This window comes from Macaca fascicularis, chromosome 14 (genome assembly GCF_037993035.2).
Source record: "Macaca fascicularis isolate 582-1 chromosome 14, T2T-MFA8v1.1".
NCBI classification, from domain to species: Eukaryota; Metazoa; Chordata; class Mammalia; order Primates; family Cercopithecidae; genus Macaca; species Macaca fascicularis.
In genome coordinates this window covers 32,656,226-32,674,252 of record NC_088388.1, presented here as the reverse complement: position 1 = coordinate 32,674,252, position 18,027 = coordinate 32,656,226, and the positions used below count along the sequence as shown (strand labels likewise).

Below are 18,027 nucleotides of genomic sequence, written 5' to 3'. Positions count from 1 at the left end.
TTCCCTTGCGCTCACTCTCTCCTGCCACCTTGTGAAGACATGCCTGGCTTCCCCTTCACCTTCTGCCATGATTGTAAGTTTCCTGAGGCCTCTCCAGTCATGCTGAACTGTAAGTCGATTAAACCTCTTTTCTTTATAAATTACCTAGTTTCAGGTCATTCTTTATAGCAGTGTGAAAATGGACTAATACACCCTATATTAGTATTATTACTCATCTATTTCTGTGATATCTTAAGTGGAAGAGGAAAGAGTGGTACTTCAGTTGAGTTGCAAAGAATTTTGAGTTGCAGATAAATAACATCCTTGAGAAGCAGGAAATTAATATTATTGGTCATATGTGTAAAGCAGTGTCCCTATAATTTCTGTCCTTAGCCCACTTCTGATGTGACTCACTTTTGGACATTTTCATTCACTTCCATGACTTCAAAAAACACTCAATTTGTAATGATCCCCAATTTTTTATTTCCAGCTCAGATTTCTCTTCTGAGTCCGAAGTAGGAATATTCATTACCTCTCTTTCAATTATTTCTCACAGTATGTCTCTTTTTAACACCCCAAACTCAGTGCTTTCAAAATTGAAATCGTCTGTTTGTTCAGCCTTGTGGGTGGCTCACTGTCATTCATGATTCCTCTTTCTTCCGTGCAAGTCTTCTCAATTGTGTTTTTTAAGAATTCCTAAGTATCTAACTATTGCCACTGTTTTGCCCTCATAATTTCTGCAATAGGATCTTGGCCTTCTCTCTTTAAGGTTTGCTCTGTTCTGCACAGTATTTATCAGACTAAGATAGTGATTCTTTTGAACTTTTCAGAGTGAACTTATAGGGTCCTATGTCACATGTCAGAACTACTAATCAATAATTTCTGAAAGGGAGATCTGGATGTATATAGTTTGAAAAAACTAACCAGATGATGCTGATGAGCATGCCTGGTTACAAACCATTCTTTAGGCCAGGCAAGGTTTCCCATGCCTGTAATCCCAGCACGTTAGGAAGTGGAGCTGGAAGAATTGCTTGAGCCCAGGAGTTCAAGACCAGCCTGGGCAACACAGGGAGACCTTGTCTCTGTAAAAAGATGTTTAAAAAACTGGCAAGGCATGGTGTCACACGTCTTTGGTCCCAGCTACTCAGGAGGCTGATGTGGGAGAATTGCTTGAGCCTGGAAGGTCACACCTAGGATGAGTTATGATCACACCACTGCACTCCAGCCTGGACAACAGAGCAAGACCCTGTCTCAAAAAAGTATAAATTTAACTCTTACTAAAATTCTTGAGACGCTCTTGATTCCCTTGAAGATAAAATGTGAGATCCTTATTTTGGTATATAATATTCCATTGTTTGATTCCCGTCTACCTCATATCCCTATTCTCCAATACAACCATGCTGAATTACTACAGTTCTAATGTGCCATGTTAGGAATATTTCTAGGTCTTTGTATATGTGATTTTGTCTCCTTGAAACCTTCTTTTTCTTTCCTTGGATAATTTCTCCTCTTCCTTTGTTTTGTTTTGTTTTGAGATGAAGTCTCGCTTTATCCCCCAGGCTGGAGTGCAGTGGCTCCATCTCAGCTCACTGCAAGCTCCGCCTCCCGGGTTCACAGCATTCTCCTGCCTCAGCCTCCTGAGTAGCTGGGACTACAGGGGCCCGCCACCACGCCCAGCTAAGTTTTTGAATTTTTTTTAGTAGAGACGGGGTTTCACCATGTTAGCCAGGATGGTTTCAATCTCCTGACCTTGTGATCTGCCCACCTCAGCCTCCCAAAGCGCTGGGATTACAGGCGTGAGCCACTGCGCCCGGCCTCTCCTCTTCCTTTTAATACTCAGTTGTCATGTCCTAGAGGAAGTCTTCCCAGATTGTGTTATGTTTATTTACTTATGCTGTTTTATTTCTCTAGTCCCTAGCATAACACTTGGCAGTCAATAAATGTCATTTGTATAAATGCAGACCTCACCTTTAGATGCAATAATAATAGCATTGATTCAGCATTCATTATGTGCCAGTTGCTGGACTGTGCTAGTTGCTGCTGACCATATATGCTTTATTGTTTATTCTCACAACAACCTGATGAAGGTAGGTGTTACTATTACCCATATTTTACTGTTGAGGAAACGGAGACTTGGTTAAATCTAACTAATTATCTGTGTGGCTAGCCTCTAAGTCACAGAATTTATATAGAACTGGATTTGAATCCTGTAGCTTTGTTTGCAGAGCTGTGCTTTTATACAGCTGTTACACAGTTGTTTCAAAGTTCCCTAGTTTATTTTTTAAAATTCATGATAAATAATTTCTTAATAAGAGCTGATTATTCTTAGGCTACATGTTTTTACTTTTAACTTATCAAACTGGATTAACTAAAACAAAATAAAGATTTAAATTTGGCATTTAGGTATGAATGGGATAGGTATATGCTAGAGTTCCGTGCAGACTTAATTCAGTGGACTTAGTGTTTATTTCTGTTCAGATTTTATACCAAAGAATACTGTGTGCTAAATGAAGTAAAAATATTAATCTTAACTGAGAATATTAGAACTACAAAGAACATTAGGCTTTATAAGTAGGAAAACAAGTATTCTACAAGAGTATGTATTTTGCTCAAAGTCTTGTAGCATTTATTTGCAGAAGCAGGACTGGAATTTGGGGCTCCTAACTTCCAATCCAGAATATTTATCTTTCTCACCTGTGAAAAGCTGATATACCTAAAACTGTAACAATATTTTCAAAGCTTGAAGAGAATTCTATTTTTATTACATTCTAGGCATTAGTGACCAAATTATTTAACACAAAAAGGACAAAGTGATATGACTCCTTAAGGCAAAATCATTTATTCAGTGTTTAAGTAACTTATTACTTGTGTGCAAGTACTGGTTTGTTTTCTCAGATTTAACGTATTTTATGAAACATTTGCTAATTGATTTTTAAACCTGGAATGTGTTTTATTTCTTACGCATCAAGGAGTAGGTTTATATGTTATTCATATCTGGATATGAACCATAAGAGCACATATTTAAAAGCATTTTATCTTACAGTCATATACTGTCTTCACTGCATGAGTGGACATTTTAGATGAATTTTTTTGCCTTGGCTATATCGGCTTTAGAAATTAATTTTCTTTGTTATAGTGAAGTTGACTAAAAAATGTTCACACTTAAACAGTATAGAAAGTGATAACCAGATAACTAATCTTTGCTGGTTTGTTTTAGTTTTTTGTTGTTGTTTTTGTTTTTGAGATAGTCTCACTCTGTTGCCCAAGCTGAAGTGCAGCAGCCCGATCACAGCTAACTGTAGCCTTGACCTGCTGAGCTCAAGCCATCCTCCCACCCTAGCCCCCTGAGTAGCTGGGACCACAGGTGCCACTATGCCCAGCTAATTATTTTTTGTAGAGATGGAGTCTCACTATGTTGCCCAGGCTGATCTTGAATTACTGGACTCAAACAGTCCTCCAGCCTTGGCCTCCCAAAGTGCTGGGATTATAGGTGTGAGCCACTGCACCTGGCCTGTTTTGGTTTTTTGAGGAAATTATAAATTTTTTAAAAATGTGACAGTGACTGAAAGAAGATGATACTTCCCTTTGCAAAATTCTAACCTTCCTTGTCCTCAATTTCATACCTTATTCATGAGTGTGTGGGGAGGAGATGGAAGATTTGTTTTATGCTAGGCTGGGAATATGAAGATTGAAACTTCGTTCATTTGGTTCATTCTTCTCTAGGCTTTAGCCGAGGTAATACTTGGAGTATGTAAGGTGATGGTAAAAGTTTACTATTCTCTCCCTACCATGACTACCCAGGGCTTGGGGATTAAGAAGGGCTATGCTGGGCCACCATAGGTCCTATCTTACATAAACGTACATATATTCAAAGAAGAGTCTGTACTGGTCCAAACGTGGGAATTAGAAATCAAGACCATGTTTTGAGGCATGCTTTTTCCTTTTAGGATTACAAAAAAGAAATTCTGGCTTTTGTTTAAAAAATAAGCAATCTCAACAGACCAGTGACTATCAGGTTATTATTCCTGGGATTAATACCTTCTGAAATGGATTTTAAAACCATAAAGCATACAGATTTTTAAAAAACATTATTATGTGGGATATGGAGATGGGCCAACCGTAAGAGATTGAACACATGCCATGCATGACAGCAAGGCTTATCTAGAAACCACCTTCTTATTTGGTAGTGTTGCATAGTTCATGAAAAATTAAAAATGATCACTAAGGTTGGATGAATATAATTTTTTTTTTTGAGATGGAGTTTCACTCTTGTTGCCTAGGCTGGAGTGCAGTGGCATGATCTCTACCTCCCAGGTTCAAGCAGTTCTCCTGCCTCAGCCTCCTGAGTAGCTGGGATTACAGGCATGCGCCACCACACCTGGCTAATTTTGTATTTTCAGTAGAGACAGGGTTTCTCTATGTTGGTCAGGCTGGTCTCCAACTCCCGACCTCAGATGATCCACCCGCCTCAGCCTCCCACAATGCTGGGATTACAGGCATGAGCCACTGCACTCGGCCAGATGAATATAATTTTTATTGATATAATTTACATGGATAAGTGACCATTTTAAAGCATACAATGCCATAATTTTTAGAATATTCACAAGGTTGTACAGCCATCACTATTATCTAATTTCTAGAACATTTTCATTACCTAATAAAGAAACACATACCCAGTAGCAGCCTTTTCTAGTTTCCCCTCTCACCAGTCCTTAGCAAATACAGTAATCTGTCTCCATGAATTTGCTTATTTGGGACATTTCATATATAGCCATGCATCACTTGACAAAAGGGGTATGTTCAGAGAAATGTGTCGTTAGGCAGTTATATGACTGTGCAAACATCTTAGGGTATACTTACACAAACCTAGATGGTGTAGCCTACTACACACCTAGGCTATATGGTATAGTCTGTCAATCCTAGGCTACAAACCTGTACAGCATCTTACTGCACTGAATACTCTAGGCAGTTGTAATACAATGGTAAGTATTTGTGTATCTAAACACACCTAAACATAGAAAAGGCACAGTAAAAATAAGGTATTGTAAGTTGTACATATACTCTATTGATTGAAACATTGTTATGTTGGGCTTGACGCTTTTTTTTTTTTTTTGAGATGGAGTCTCAGAGTCTCGCTCTGTTGCCCAGGCTGGAGTACAGGGGCGTGATCTCTGCTCACTGCAACCTCTGCCTCCCGGGTTCAAGCAATTCTCCTGCCTCAGCCTCCTGAGGAGCTGGCACATGCCATCATGCCTGGCTAATTTTTGTATTTTTAGTAGAGACGGGGTTTTGCCATGCTGGCCAGGTTGGTCTCAAACTCTTGACCTCAGGTGATCTACCACCTTGGCCTCCCAAAGTGCTGGGATTACTGGTGTGAGCCACCATGCCCGGCCAGGCATAACTCTAAATGGAATTATATGTGGTCTTTTGTGTTTGGCTTCTTTCATTTAGCATAGTTCTTTCAGATTCCTCCAGGTTGTAGCCTGTATCAGTATTTCATGCCTCTTCGTGGGTGAAAAATATTCCAGTGTTTGATACATCACATTTTGTTTATTCATTTATTAGTTTTTGCACATTTGGATTGTTTCCACCTTTTGACTATTATGAATAATGTTGCTATGAACATTTATGTACAAGTTTTTGTGTGAACATGTTTCCATTCTCATGGGTATGTACCTAGGAGTAGAGTTGCTGGGCCATGTGGTAATCATGTTTAACTGTTTGAGGGAGGCATGAGATTTTATTAATATTTTCTTAATTCAGTTAACTACTATTGCTTTATTCACAGCTAATTTTATGTCAAATGTAATCTTTATCCCATTGCACATAAGATACCAAAAAACCCTATTTTATGGCCAGGCGTGGCGGCTCATGTCTGTAATCCCAGCACTTTGGGAGGCTGAGGCGGACGAATCACTTGAGGTCAGGAGTTCAAGACCAGCCTAGCCAACATGGTGAAACCCCATCTCCACTAAAAATACAAAAATTAACTGGATGTGGTGGCACAGGCCTATAGTCCCACCTACTTGGGAGACTGAGGCAGGAGAAGCACTTGAACCCCAGAGGCGGAGGTTGCAGTGAGCTGAGATCGTGCCACTGCACTCCAGCCTGGGTGACAGTGTAAGACTCTGTCTCCAAAAAAAAAAAAAAAAAAAACCCACCATTTCTCTGTATTGCTCTTTGTGACTTATGATGTAGAGCTCTCTTGATTTGTGCTTCAATAATTAACATCATTAGATGGTAGCTCAAGTAGGTTTTGGCCTTATATGAAATCCTGATATAATGCCTAAAATTAATAATATTAAGTCTCAGATAATTCAGTTTTTAATTAGCATGGACTGACCTACTGGCTTAATCTTTCATTTCTGAGTCCCTAGTCCTTAGCAGAATGCCTGCCTAGTCAAGTAGGCACTCAGTAAAAGTTTGAGAGATGATTCAGCTCTAACTTGAAGGTGATTTCTCTTCCAAAACTGTACATGGGTTGTAATTATTTATGAGTACCTACTGTGTACCACATACTATTCTGGGTGCTTGGGATGTACCAGTGAATAAAGCAAAGGCTCTGTCCTGAAGGAGTTTACCTTTCAGTGCATACTGGGCAAACTAGCACACTATATATAGTATGTTGAGTATTAATGCATGGAGAAAAATAAAGAGGGTTAGGGCATGTGGAGAGAGAGGACAGAGTAAGGATGTTGTTTTATATGAAGTAGTCAGGGAAATCTTGAGTGAGGTGAAATTTAAGCAGAGACCTAAGGGGAAATGAGGAGTGAGTTTGAGGGATGAGGCAAGAGACCTGTGTGGCTGGAGTAAAAAATAGGAGCTAAAATCAGAAGTGTAAGGGAGCAGCAACTAGATCATGTAGTGCCTTGAGAACTTTGTAAGAAGTTGTGGCTCTTACTTGTGAGGTGGGAAGCCGTTGGAAAGTTTTTCGTGATTTTATTTTACCTTTTTAAGAGAATGACTCAGGCTGAGGAGGAGGGGAAGGAGGGGCAAGAGCAGAGGCAAGGAAACCACTTAGGTGTAATAATTCCTTGCCTGTTCAAGAAGTGACTGGAGTTAGCAAAGATTTGTAAGGAACACCCTCTTCGTCCAGAAAACCCTGATATTTATAAATTAGATCAATAATTATTCTAACTCTTAGGAAGTTGTGTTTAGGTTTAGCATGGCTTACATTTTTTTAAATGTAGACTTCATTTTTGGAAACTGCTTTAGATTTACAGAAAAATCAGGAACATATTATAGAGTTCCCATACATGCCCCTCCCCCCCCCCAGTTTTCCCTATTATTGCCATCTTATATTGGTAGGGACATTTCTTATAATTAATGAACCAATATTAATACATTATTATTAACTGACACCTATAGTTTATTCAGATTTCCATAGATTTACTTAATGTCTTTTTCTGTCTCCTCTTACCTATAACAGTTTCTCCAGCTTAGTTTGTTGTTTTTGTTGTTGCAGGTTTTTTTTTTTTTTTTTTTGGAGACAGAGTCTTGCTCTTTCATCCAGGCTAGAGTTAAGTGGCATGATCACCTATGAACTCCTGGGCCAAAATGTGTAGCTGGGACTACAGGCAAGCACCACTATGCCTGGCAAATTTTTAAGTTTTTTAGACACTAAGTATCGCTGTGTTGCTCAGTCTGCTATCAAGTACTCCTCCGGCCTCAACTTCTTTTTTTTTTTTTTTTGAGACGGAGTCTCGCTATGTCGCCCAGGGTGGAGTGCAGTGGCCGGATCTCAGCTCACTGCAAGCTCCGCCTCCCGGGTTTTTACGCCATTCTCCTGCCTCAGCCTCCCGAGTAGCCGGGACTACAGGCGCCCACCACCTCGCCCGGCTAGTTTTTTGTATTTTTTAGTAGAGACGGGGTTTCACCGTGTTAGCCAGGATGGTCTCGAACTCCTGACCTCGTGATCCGCCCGTCTCGGCCTCCCAAAGTGCTGGGATTACAGGCTTGAGCCACCGCGCCCGGCCTCAACTTCTTTTTACTTTGCTTTTGATAACCATCACAGTTTTCAGAAGTACTGGGCAAGTATTTTGTAGGACACCCCTCTTTTGGAATTTGCCTAAGGTTTTTTCTTTTCGTGTTTAGACTGGTGTTACCGGTTTTGAGGAGGGAGACCACGGGGGCAAAGTGTCACTTTCATCACATCATGTCATTGGTACATACTATCAATGTGATTTATCACTAATGATATAGGCCTTTATCACCTGGTCGATTCTCATCAGGTTTCTACATTGTAAAGTTACTCTTTTTTTTTCCACCTTTCAGTACTATACTCTTTGGAAAGTCATCATTGTGTGCAGTCCACACCTGCGTGGGGAGTAATGGTCTCCCTCCTTTAGGATAGAAAATCTACATAAATTAATTGGGAATTCCTCAAGGGAAATTTGTCTCTTCCTCTCTATTTATTCAATCATTTAATTATCAGTATGGACCCATGGATATATATTTTATACTTTGGGTTACAATCCAGTACTATTTTGTTGCTCAAAATGTTCCTGCTTTGGTCATTGGGAACTCTTTCAATTAGCTTGTGTGTTCCTTTGACATAAATGTCTTTTTTTCTCCCTTCTTTTCTGCCCCCTTTCTTTTTAGCACTTTCTTACTTTCTGGTACTACAAGATGCTCCAGACTCATCTTGTATATTTCCTGCCCCAGTACTAGAATCAGCCATTTCTCCAAGGAGCCTCGATTCCTTTTTCTTGGAGAATGGTGTGAGAAACCCATCTGGGTACTGGGTATGTTCTTTGCTGCTGGAGTGTCATTGCTTCTGGGCTCTGTCCACCAGAGTAAGGAAATACACATGTAGCCTGTTTTAATATAGAGAATGATTGCTATGATCATTTTAAAAGCATATAAAATTGTAAGAGTATTTTGAAAATAACAGTTGGGCATTTGGGTTTTTGTATTAAGGGATTTCTACATTGCGCTTTGAGTAGCAAAAGAGTGAAGCTGGACTCCTACCTCACACCATATAAAATAATTAATTTGAAATGGATCAGTCATCCTAAATGTAAAAGCTAAAACTAAAAAGAGAAAACATGGGCATAAATCTTCATGACCTTGGATTGCAAGTTATTCCTTAGATATGCTATCAAAAGCATGAGTGACAAAGGAAAAAATAAATTGGACTTCAAAATAAAAACTTTTGTGCTGTACCTGATACCATCAGAAAGTGAAAAGATAACCAATGAATGGAAAACAATGTTTAAAATAATAGATTTTTCAGGGACTTGTATGCAGCATATTTAAAGAACTCTTGTACTTTAATAATAAAAAGATAACCCAGTTAAAATATGAGCAAAGCATGTGAATAGAACCTTGTCCAAAGAAGATGCAAGTGGTCAATAAGCACATGCACAGATGCTCTACATTATTAGTTATCATGAGGTAAATGCAAATCAGAACCACTCCACACCTGTTAGGATGTCTATTATAGATAATGAGAAATATAGATAATAAATATTAGTGAGAATGTTGAGAAATTATAACTTACACTTTTGCTGGTGGGAATGTAAAATGGTACAGCCACTTTGGAAAACAGTTTGGCCATTTCTCAAAATGTTAAACATGAAGTTTTCATTTGACCCAGCAAATTCATTCCTGGATATATATACCCAAGAGAAATTAAAAACATACATCTATGCAAAAACTTGTACATGAATATTCATAGCATTGTCATGATAGCCCCAAAGTAGAAACAACCCAAATGTCCATCAGCTGATGAATGGATAAACAAAATGTGGTATATTCATACAACAGAATATTCAGCCCTAAAAAGGAATGAGGTACTGATATATCCATGTTGTAACAAGGTGAACCTTGAAAACATATTTAGTGAAAGAAGCCAGTTATAAAAGGCCACATGTAGTATGATTCAGTTTTTATGAACTGTTTTGAATAGGCAAATCCATAGAGACAGAAGGTAGATCAGTGATTGCCAGAGGCTGAGAAGAGGAGGGAAATAGGACCAAGTGCTCATGGATACATGTTTATTTAGGGGGTGATTAAAATATTCTAAAATTACATTGTGGTGACAGTTGCACAAGTCTGAATATTCTAAAAACCACTGATTAGCATACTTTAAAAGGGTGACCTTTATGGTATGAAAATTGTATTCCAAGTTTGTTTTTTTACAAAAATATTTAGAACAGAATAGCAAAAGATACTTAGGGATAAATTTAACAAAGTACATGTAAGAATTATACACTAAACACTACAAAAGATTGTTGAGAGAAATTAAAGACCAGAAGCAGCTATACTGTATTCATGGCTGAAAAGATTCAGTACTTTTAAGATGGTATAGTTTTTCCCAAATTGGTGTTTAGATTCAATGCAGTTTTTTTGTTGTCATAGAAATTGACAAGCTAACTCAAATGTATGTGGAAATACCTAGCACAGCAAAACAGTTTTGGAAAAAGAACAAATTTGGAAGATTTGTGTTATTGAATTGAAGACACTATAAATACAATTGTATAAAAATATAGTTATTTGTGGATTGATTTATATGAACAGACATTGGTCAGTATAATACTATAGTCAAGAAATAGAAACCCAAATATATGGTTTATTGATTTTTGACAGAGGTGCCAAGACAATTCAATAGGTAAAGAATAATCTTTTCCATATATAGTGTTGGAACCATTGCACATTGAAATTTTTAAAATGAGTATCAACACTTTACACCACATATAAAAAATTAACTCCGAATGGATTATAGCCCTGAATGGAAAAGTTGATAGTATAAAACTTCCAGAAGAAAACACAACAGAAAATCTTTGAGGTCTTAAACTTAGACAAAGATTTCTTAGGTACAGCACCAAAAGTACAGTAGGTAAATTAAAAACTGATCAAAATTAAGAGCTTTTGCCCTTCTAAAGATACTGTTACAAGAATGAAAGCCACTGGGTGGGAGAAAATATTTGCAAAACATAACTGGCCAATAATTTGCTCCAGAATATATAAGCAACTCTCAAAACGCAATAATAGAAAACAACCCAATAAAAATGGGCAGAATATTTCAGTAGTACTTTTACTAAAGATTTCTACATGGCAGATGGTGAGATATTTATTGCACATCAATTAGAATGGCTTTTTTTTTTTTTTTTTTTTTCCAGCCAGAGTCTCACTCTGTCGCCCAGGCTGTAGTGCAGTGGTATGATTTCGGCTCATTGCAACCTCTGGCTTCCCAGGTTCAATTGGTTTTCATGCCTCAGCCTCCTGAGTAGCTGGAATTACAGATCTGTGCCACCATGCCTAGCTAATTTTTGGATTTTTAGTAGAGATGGGGTTTTGCAATGTTGGCCAGGCTGGTCTTGAACTCCTGACTTCAAGAAGCAATCCACCCAACCTCAGCCTCCCAAAGTGCTGGGATTGTGAGCCACCACACCCAGCCTAATTTTTTTTTTTTTTTTTTTTAAGTAACAACTTACAAACTAACAATACCTAGGGCCCACATGGATGCAGTTACTAGACATACATTAGTGGTGGGAATGTAATATGTTATAACCACTCTGGAAAACATACAGTTTATCTGAGTTAAACATACATTACTGTATAACTCAGTCATCTCCCTACTCAAGTGAAATTAAAACTTACGTTCACACAAAAACTTATGCACATGGGTATAGCACCTATATTCATGATTGCCCCAGATGTCTCTCAACTGGTGAGAAGGTTTTAGAAAACAAACCAACCAGCCAGGCGTGGTGGCTCACGCCTGTAATCCCACACTTTGGGAGGCTGAGGCGGGCGGATCATGAGGTCAGGAGATCAAGACCATCCTGGCTAACATGGTGAAACCCCGTCTCTACTAAAAATACAAAAAATTAGCCGGGCGTGGTGGCAGGCGCCTGTAGTCCCAGCTACTCGGGAGGCTGAGGCAGGAGAATGGCAGGAACCTGGGAGGCGGAGCTTGCAGTGAGCCAAGATTGCATCACTGCACTCCAGCCTGGGTGACAGAGCGAGACTCCGTCTCAAAGAAAAACAAAAACAAACAAACAAAAAAAACCAACCTTTGATGCATCCATGCAATGGAATACTGCTCAGCAATAAAAAGGAATGAATCACTGATAGAAATAACACATAGATGAATCTCAGAGGTGTTACACTAAGTGAAAAGTGAGACACAAAGACTACATATTAAATGATTCCATTTATGTGACATTTTGGAAAAGGCAAAATCACAGAAGCAGAAAACAGATCTGGGGACTTGGTGGTAGGATGGGCTTACTGCAGAGAGACGGGGAATCTTTGTGGTGATGGAGGTGTTCTCTCCCTTGGTTTTTGTGGTTTGTTTATGCAGGTATCAGAACACACACTAGAGGGCCAGGAGCAGTGGCTCACTCCTATAATCCCAGCGCTTTGGGAGGCTGAGGTGGGCAGATCACCTGAGGTCGGGAGTTCAAGACCACCCTGGCCAACATGGCAAAACCCTGTCTCTACTAAAAATACAAAAAAATTAGCCTGGCGCAGTGGTGCGTGCCTGTAATCCCAGCTCCTCAGGAGGCTGGGGCAGGAGAATTGCTTAAACCTAGGAGGTGGAGGTTGTGGTGAGCCGAGATCGCACCACTACGCTCCAGCCTGGGCGACAGAGTGAGACTCTTGTCTCAATAAAAAAAGACCAGGCACGGTGGCTCACGCCTGTAATCCCAGCACTTTGGGAGGCCGAGGCGGGCAGATTACGAGATCAGGAGATCAAGACCATCCTGGCCAACATGGTGAAACAGAGTCTTGTTCTGTCACCCAGGCTGGAGTACAATGGTGCAATCTCAGCTCACTGCAACCTCTGCCTCCTGGGTTCAAGCGATTCTCGTGCCTCAACCTCCAGAGTAGCTGGAATTAGAGACCTATGCTAGCATACCCAGCTAATTTTTGTATTTTTAGTAAAGATGGGGTTCTGCCATGTTGGCCAGGCTAGTCTCGAACTGCTGACCTCAAGTGATCCACCTGCCTCACCCTCCCAAAGTGCTGGGATTACAGGCATGAGCCACCACACCAGGCTGTGTTGCAGACGTTAGTAAGGACACATTACCTTAACCACTTCAAGCTCAGAATCATCAGTAATGAGACAAACTGACATCGTGTGCCTTCTCATGTGATGCAATAAGAAGTACACAACAGGCCAGGTGTGGTGGCTCATACCTGTAGTCCCAGCTACTTGGGAGGCTGAGGCAGGAGGATTGCTTGAGCCCAGGAGTTGGAGGCTACAATGAGCTATGATCCTGCTGCTGCACTCTAGCCTGGGCGACAGAGACCCTGTCTCTTAAGACAAATCCAGAATTTGGGACATCTTATAATTTAGTTGCCCTGGATTCTTCAAAAGTTCAAGGGATTAGGGATTAGGGGATGGGTGAAGGCACTGATACTAAGAGAAATAACCAAATGAAATCACTGAATTTTGATTGAATCCTAGTTAAAAAGAGCTTAAAACTTCTAGATGTTTGGCAACAATGGGGGAAACTGGAATATGACCTATATATTATATGATTATTGAATTAATGCTAAATGTGTTTAATAGTGATATCTGGTTATATGAGAATGTCCTTGTTCCTATGAGATGTACCTGATGATATCTCCCAAGTTATTTTCAAGTTGTTTAGCAAAAAAAAAAGAAAAGTGTGTGTGTGTGTATACACAAAAATAAATGATGTTACAAAATCTTAATAGTTGTTGAATCTTAAGGGACAGGTATATGGGTGTTCATTGAAGTTTCGATTTTTTCTATGGGTTTAAAATACTCAAAATAAAAACATAATCTTTCCTTTCCAAGGGGAGGGGGTAAAAAATCTTGTTTTGGACTACTCTGATAATGTTTGAGCTTGAAGTTTTCTCAGTGAGTTATTGGGAAATAGTATTAATTCTTTTTTTGAATTACCTGTTATTCCATAGAATACTATAATTGGGTTATGGAGGTTATTTCATCTGGTCCTTTTTTTATACAGATGAAATTAGTCCAACAATAATTGAGTCACTTATTTAAATTACACAGTAAGCCAGAAGTAGAGCCTATACAATGAATTCAGCTCTCTGTTGTCCAGGATATTGCTTTTTCTGCTGTACCACATTACCTCTCCCAGTAAAAAGACTCTTGTTTGAGGTAGAGTTGAATTAAAGAAAATACTGTGTATTATTTTTCTCCTAATGCATCTTAAATATATTTTCTCCATTGTGATAGTATCGTCAGACTGTGTTTGATCCACTAATCTATAGGTCAGGAAGTTGGTCAAAGGTTTCTACTACTTTTATAGTTGCTCTTCTAGAAGTTTTTTTTATCAAATGGTTTGGACTGTATATTTTGTTCACTGATTTTTAATGTCCTCTAGTTTAAGCTATGAAGAAGGACATCCCTCACACTCTGAAACAGATCTCCTTCAGAGACAGAGTTTTGCAGCCTCTCATCAGCTTCCTGGATATGCTCCCACACCTCAACCTACTGGTAACAATTCTCTTGTGAAATATACTATGAGTCTGGGTACATTTAGTGAATAAGAAGGAAAACCAATTTTCATGTGTTGGGTTCTGAATGTGTAGGACATACTCATGCCATGGGAAATGAAATGAGAGTATAAGCTTGTTTTTTGTTTTTGTTTTTGACACTGCTCTGTTGGCCAGGCTGGAGTGCAATGGCGTGATCTTGGCTTACTGCAACCTCCACCTCCGGGGTTCAAGTGATTCTCCTGCTTCAGCCTCCCGAGTAGCTGGGACTACAGGCGCCTGCCACCATGCCCGGCTAATTTTTGTACTTTTTAGTAGAGATGGAGTTTCACCATATTGGCCAGGCTGGTCTCAAACTCCTGACCTTGTGATCCTTCCACCTCGGCCTCCAGAAGTGCTGGGATTACAGGTGTGAGCTGCCGCACCCGGCCAAAGCTTTGGTTTTTACCAACAGGGAATATTTATATAATTAATAAATTAAAAGATCTTTTTTCATGTATCTTTGGAGATTTTAAATTATAAATATGCTTGGTCAAATTGATATGTTTACTATCAAAATAAAACTATTTGGGGTTGTAGAATGTTTTGGCCTCAATTTTCAGAAATTTTAAAATAGAGTCAGGAATATAATTTTATACAAGTACATATTTTTTTTTTACTTTGGGATATATTTTATCTTCCAATGTAGGTCTTTCTGGAATATTTGATACTAGTGTGAACAGTGCCAGCAGTAACACTAAAGAGTCTTCAGTGATGAATTTTCTGTCTACTGCTGAATCCCGAACTGCTCAGGCTGCTGCTTCAGGAACTACTCTCTTACCACAGTTCAGGGCTCCATCCTGGCAGACAGGTGATTCTCTGTTTTTAGAATTTTTAAGTCCTATAAAAATGCTGATGAAAAATATACATTTGATGGCCTTGTCATTGTAGCTGGGAGTTTTGTTACAATATTGATTTTCCACTGAACTCTAAAACCTGGAATTTTTCAAAATTTTCAGGTGAATAAAATTCAAGAATTTATTACTGGCAGAAATTTCGTTTTAGCATTCGACAAAAACTAATAAGTTGACATTGAGGGGTAGATAATGATTAAAGAAGGTCTGATATAAGGTTTATATCTAGCAATTACTTGTCTACTTGAAACAAGCAAATATTAAAATTTATTTTAGTGACTTCAAAATGGATAGGTGGTATAGTAAAAAAATTCTTGGGACTCATTTCAATGTTAGTGTTATATAAAGTTATCCTTAATTGGATAGGTTAAATCATTAATAAGAGCCATTACAAGTTGATATTATGATGTGCCCATTTTCCAGCAATAATTACAAGGTCTATAATGTGCTTTTCTATTTCATTTTTCTTATTTTACTTTTCAACCGTTTCTCATCAAAAGTTATATTTCTGTTTTTTTGTGGTATGACAGGAATTTTTTTTTGGAGTTTTTTTTTGAGTTTTGTTGTCTTAAAGAAGAAATGTCATAGTGTATTTGAGAATATGTTTTTAAGGGATAGCTATAGGAAATAGTATTTTAACATTCTCATGTAAATTCCACTAATAGAAGTTTCTCAGTATACCTTAGTGACATTTTTTTTCCTGCTTCTAAGGAGATAATTAATGATTTGGTGAAATAAAATATTTTAAAACACAGCTTTATTTTTACTGCCTGAAATAATTTTATATTTCATGTATTTTCCTATTAGTATATTAGTTAGATTTTCCTATCTGTATATTAGTGCTGAAACTTGAGAGTTGAAGAAATTTTAAAACAAAAGAAAATCTGTTAATATTTCTGTGAAGTGTTTTTACTCTTGTGTAGTTTGTTTTTAAAGTTTTTTTGGCTTTTTAGGTTTCAATTTTGTTTTGTTTTGTTTTTTGAGACACAGTCTCACTCTGTCGTCCAGGCTGGGGTGCAGTGGCACAATCTTGGCTCACTGCAACCTCTGCGTCCTGGGTTCAAGTGATTCTTGTGCCTCAGCTGCCCGAGTAGCTGGGATTACAGGCATGCACCACCATGCCCAGCTAATTTTTATGTTTTTAGTAGAGATGGGGTTTCACCACATTGGCCAGGCTGGTCTCAAACTCCTGACCTCACGTGATCTGCCTGCCTCGGCCTCCCAAAAGCGCCCGGCCTAGGATTCAATTTTTAACAATTCATTTTTACAATTATTTGTTAAATTGCATTGAACAATTCATTTGTATCTGATCCTATAATTGAATTGCATTCAGAAGGGCTTGGACTCTCAGGTTAGTAGGTAGAAGTTTTTTTATTTTTATTTTTTCAGAGCATGACTGATATTACTATCATATGGACATTTAAAAGAAATTTAATGGATTTTTGAGCACATTAAACTGGACCTAAACTAATGTACTCTAAATGGGAAATAAAAATGAAATTGAGACAAAAACATACACAACATATAAATATACCATTAGTTGGAAGAAGGTATTAGTGTGTTAGGATAAGGAACATCTTCTTTTGACATGTTTGAGATTATAATATGAGCATTAGATGCATTTCAAAATAGCTTCTGTGGGCATACTGTGGTGAATTTGCTAGCCTCTGTGACTCCCTTCTACATTAATCTAATAAATCATGCAAGTAAGTCAAGTAAGAAAGATCTTTTATCACTCTACTGGATAGAAGGATTTCAAGAAATAGAAGCTCCTTACCACCACTTTAAGCCCCAAATATTCTCTGTCCTTTCTAACTAGCCTCTTCCTCATTCTAGGCATAACTGTGATAGTGTCAGTCACCATGTAATTACAATTGGTTCTTTAAATATGATTTGATATATGTGACATAAAACACTTACCTCATAATAAACATTAAAACTGAATCCATTATTTGTAACTTTACATTTACTTAAATGTCAGTTCTTTATTGCTGTTTACTTATTATGTTTTAACGCCCCCCCCCCCACCCCAGCACACACAAAAGAACAATAGGAGTTCTCTGCTAAAGAGCAGTAGAGTCAGTTGGTTGGAGTTTCATGAATATCACTTGACCCTCAGCAAGTTACATCACCAGTCAACCCCCGTTTCCTAATTGCTAGAACAAAGGAGTTGAACTATATTATTTCAAAAGACTACTCTAGTTCCTGTCAGTTTCAGTGTATTATTTTAAACATTTCTAAGTGTTATTTATTCTTTCAAGTGCCACTAGATATTTTCTATCTTTGTAGTAGTAATTCTTTTTGGATATTTAATGGAAAGTAGGAAAATATTTTTCAAAGAGCCAGAGAATTGTTTTCCCCATTTTTCCAAAAATGAAAAAAAAAATTTAATGGAAGTTCACATAAAACATTTAAATAGTAAAAAGGTATATAAAGTGGAAAGTGATAGTTCCTAACTTTTCAAAAAGGAATTAACAGTTTATTTATTTTTATTGGATATCCTTCTATGTCAAAACATATACATCCACCTTCATCAATGTTTATGGCAATAGTATTATTATTATGATATGCTATAATTATTTGATCCCTTGTTTATGGACTTTTTGTTGTTTCTACTTACTGTAAACAGTAACTATAATGAACATCTGGTACAAATATTTTTTGTATGCACTTATTTCTATAGAATAAATTTCTATAGAACTTTCAGATCACA

General features: G+C 38.0%; 1 protein-coding gene across 2 annotated transcripts in view; it reads left to right on the top strand.

Moving 5' to 3' along the window:
- The window catches only part of QSER1 (glutamine and serine rich 1), an 83,217-nt gene that overhangs the window by 21,465 nt on the left and 43,725 nt on the right, over window positions 1–18,027 (top strand). For both annotated transcript variants that reach the window (XM_045371654.3, XM_045371653.3), the window contains exons 2-3: window positions 14,310–14,422; window positions 15,110–15,271. In XM_045371654.3, the coding sequence (XP_045227589.2) occupies window positions 14,310–14,422; window positions 15,110–15,271 (275 nt within the window). The remainder of the gene's footprint in view (window positions 1–14,309; window positions 14,423–15,109; window positions 15,272–18,027) is intronic.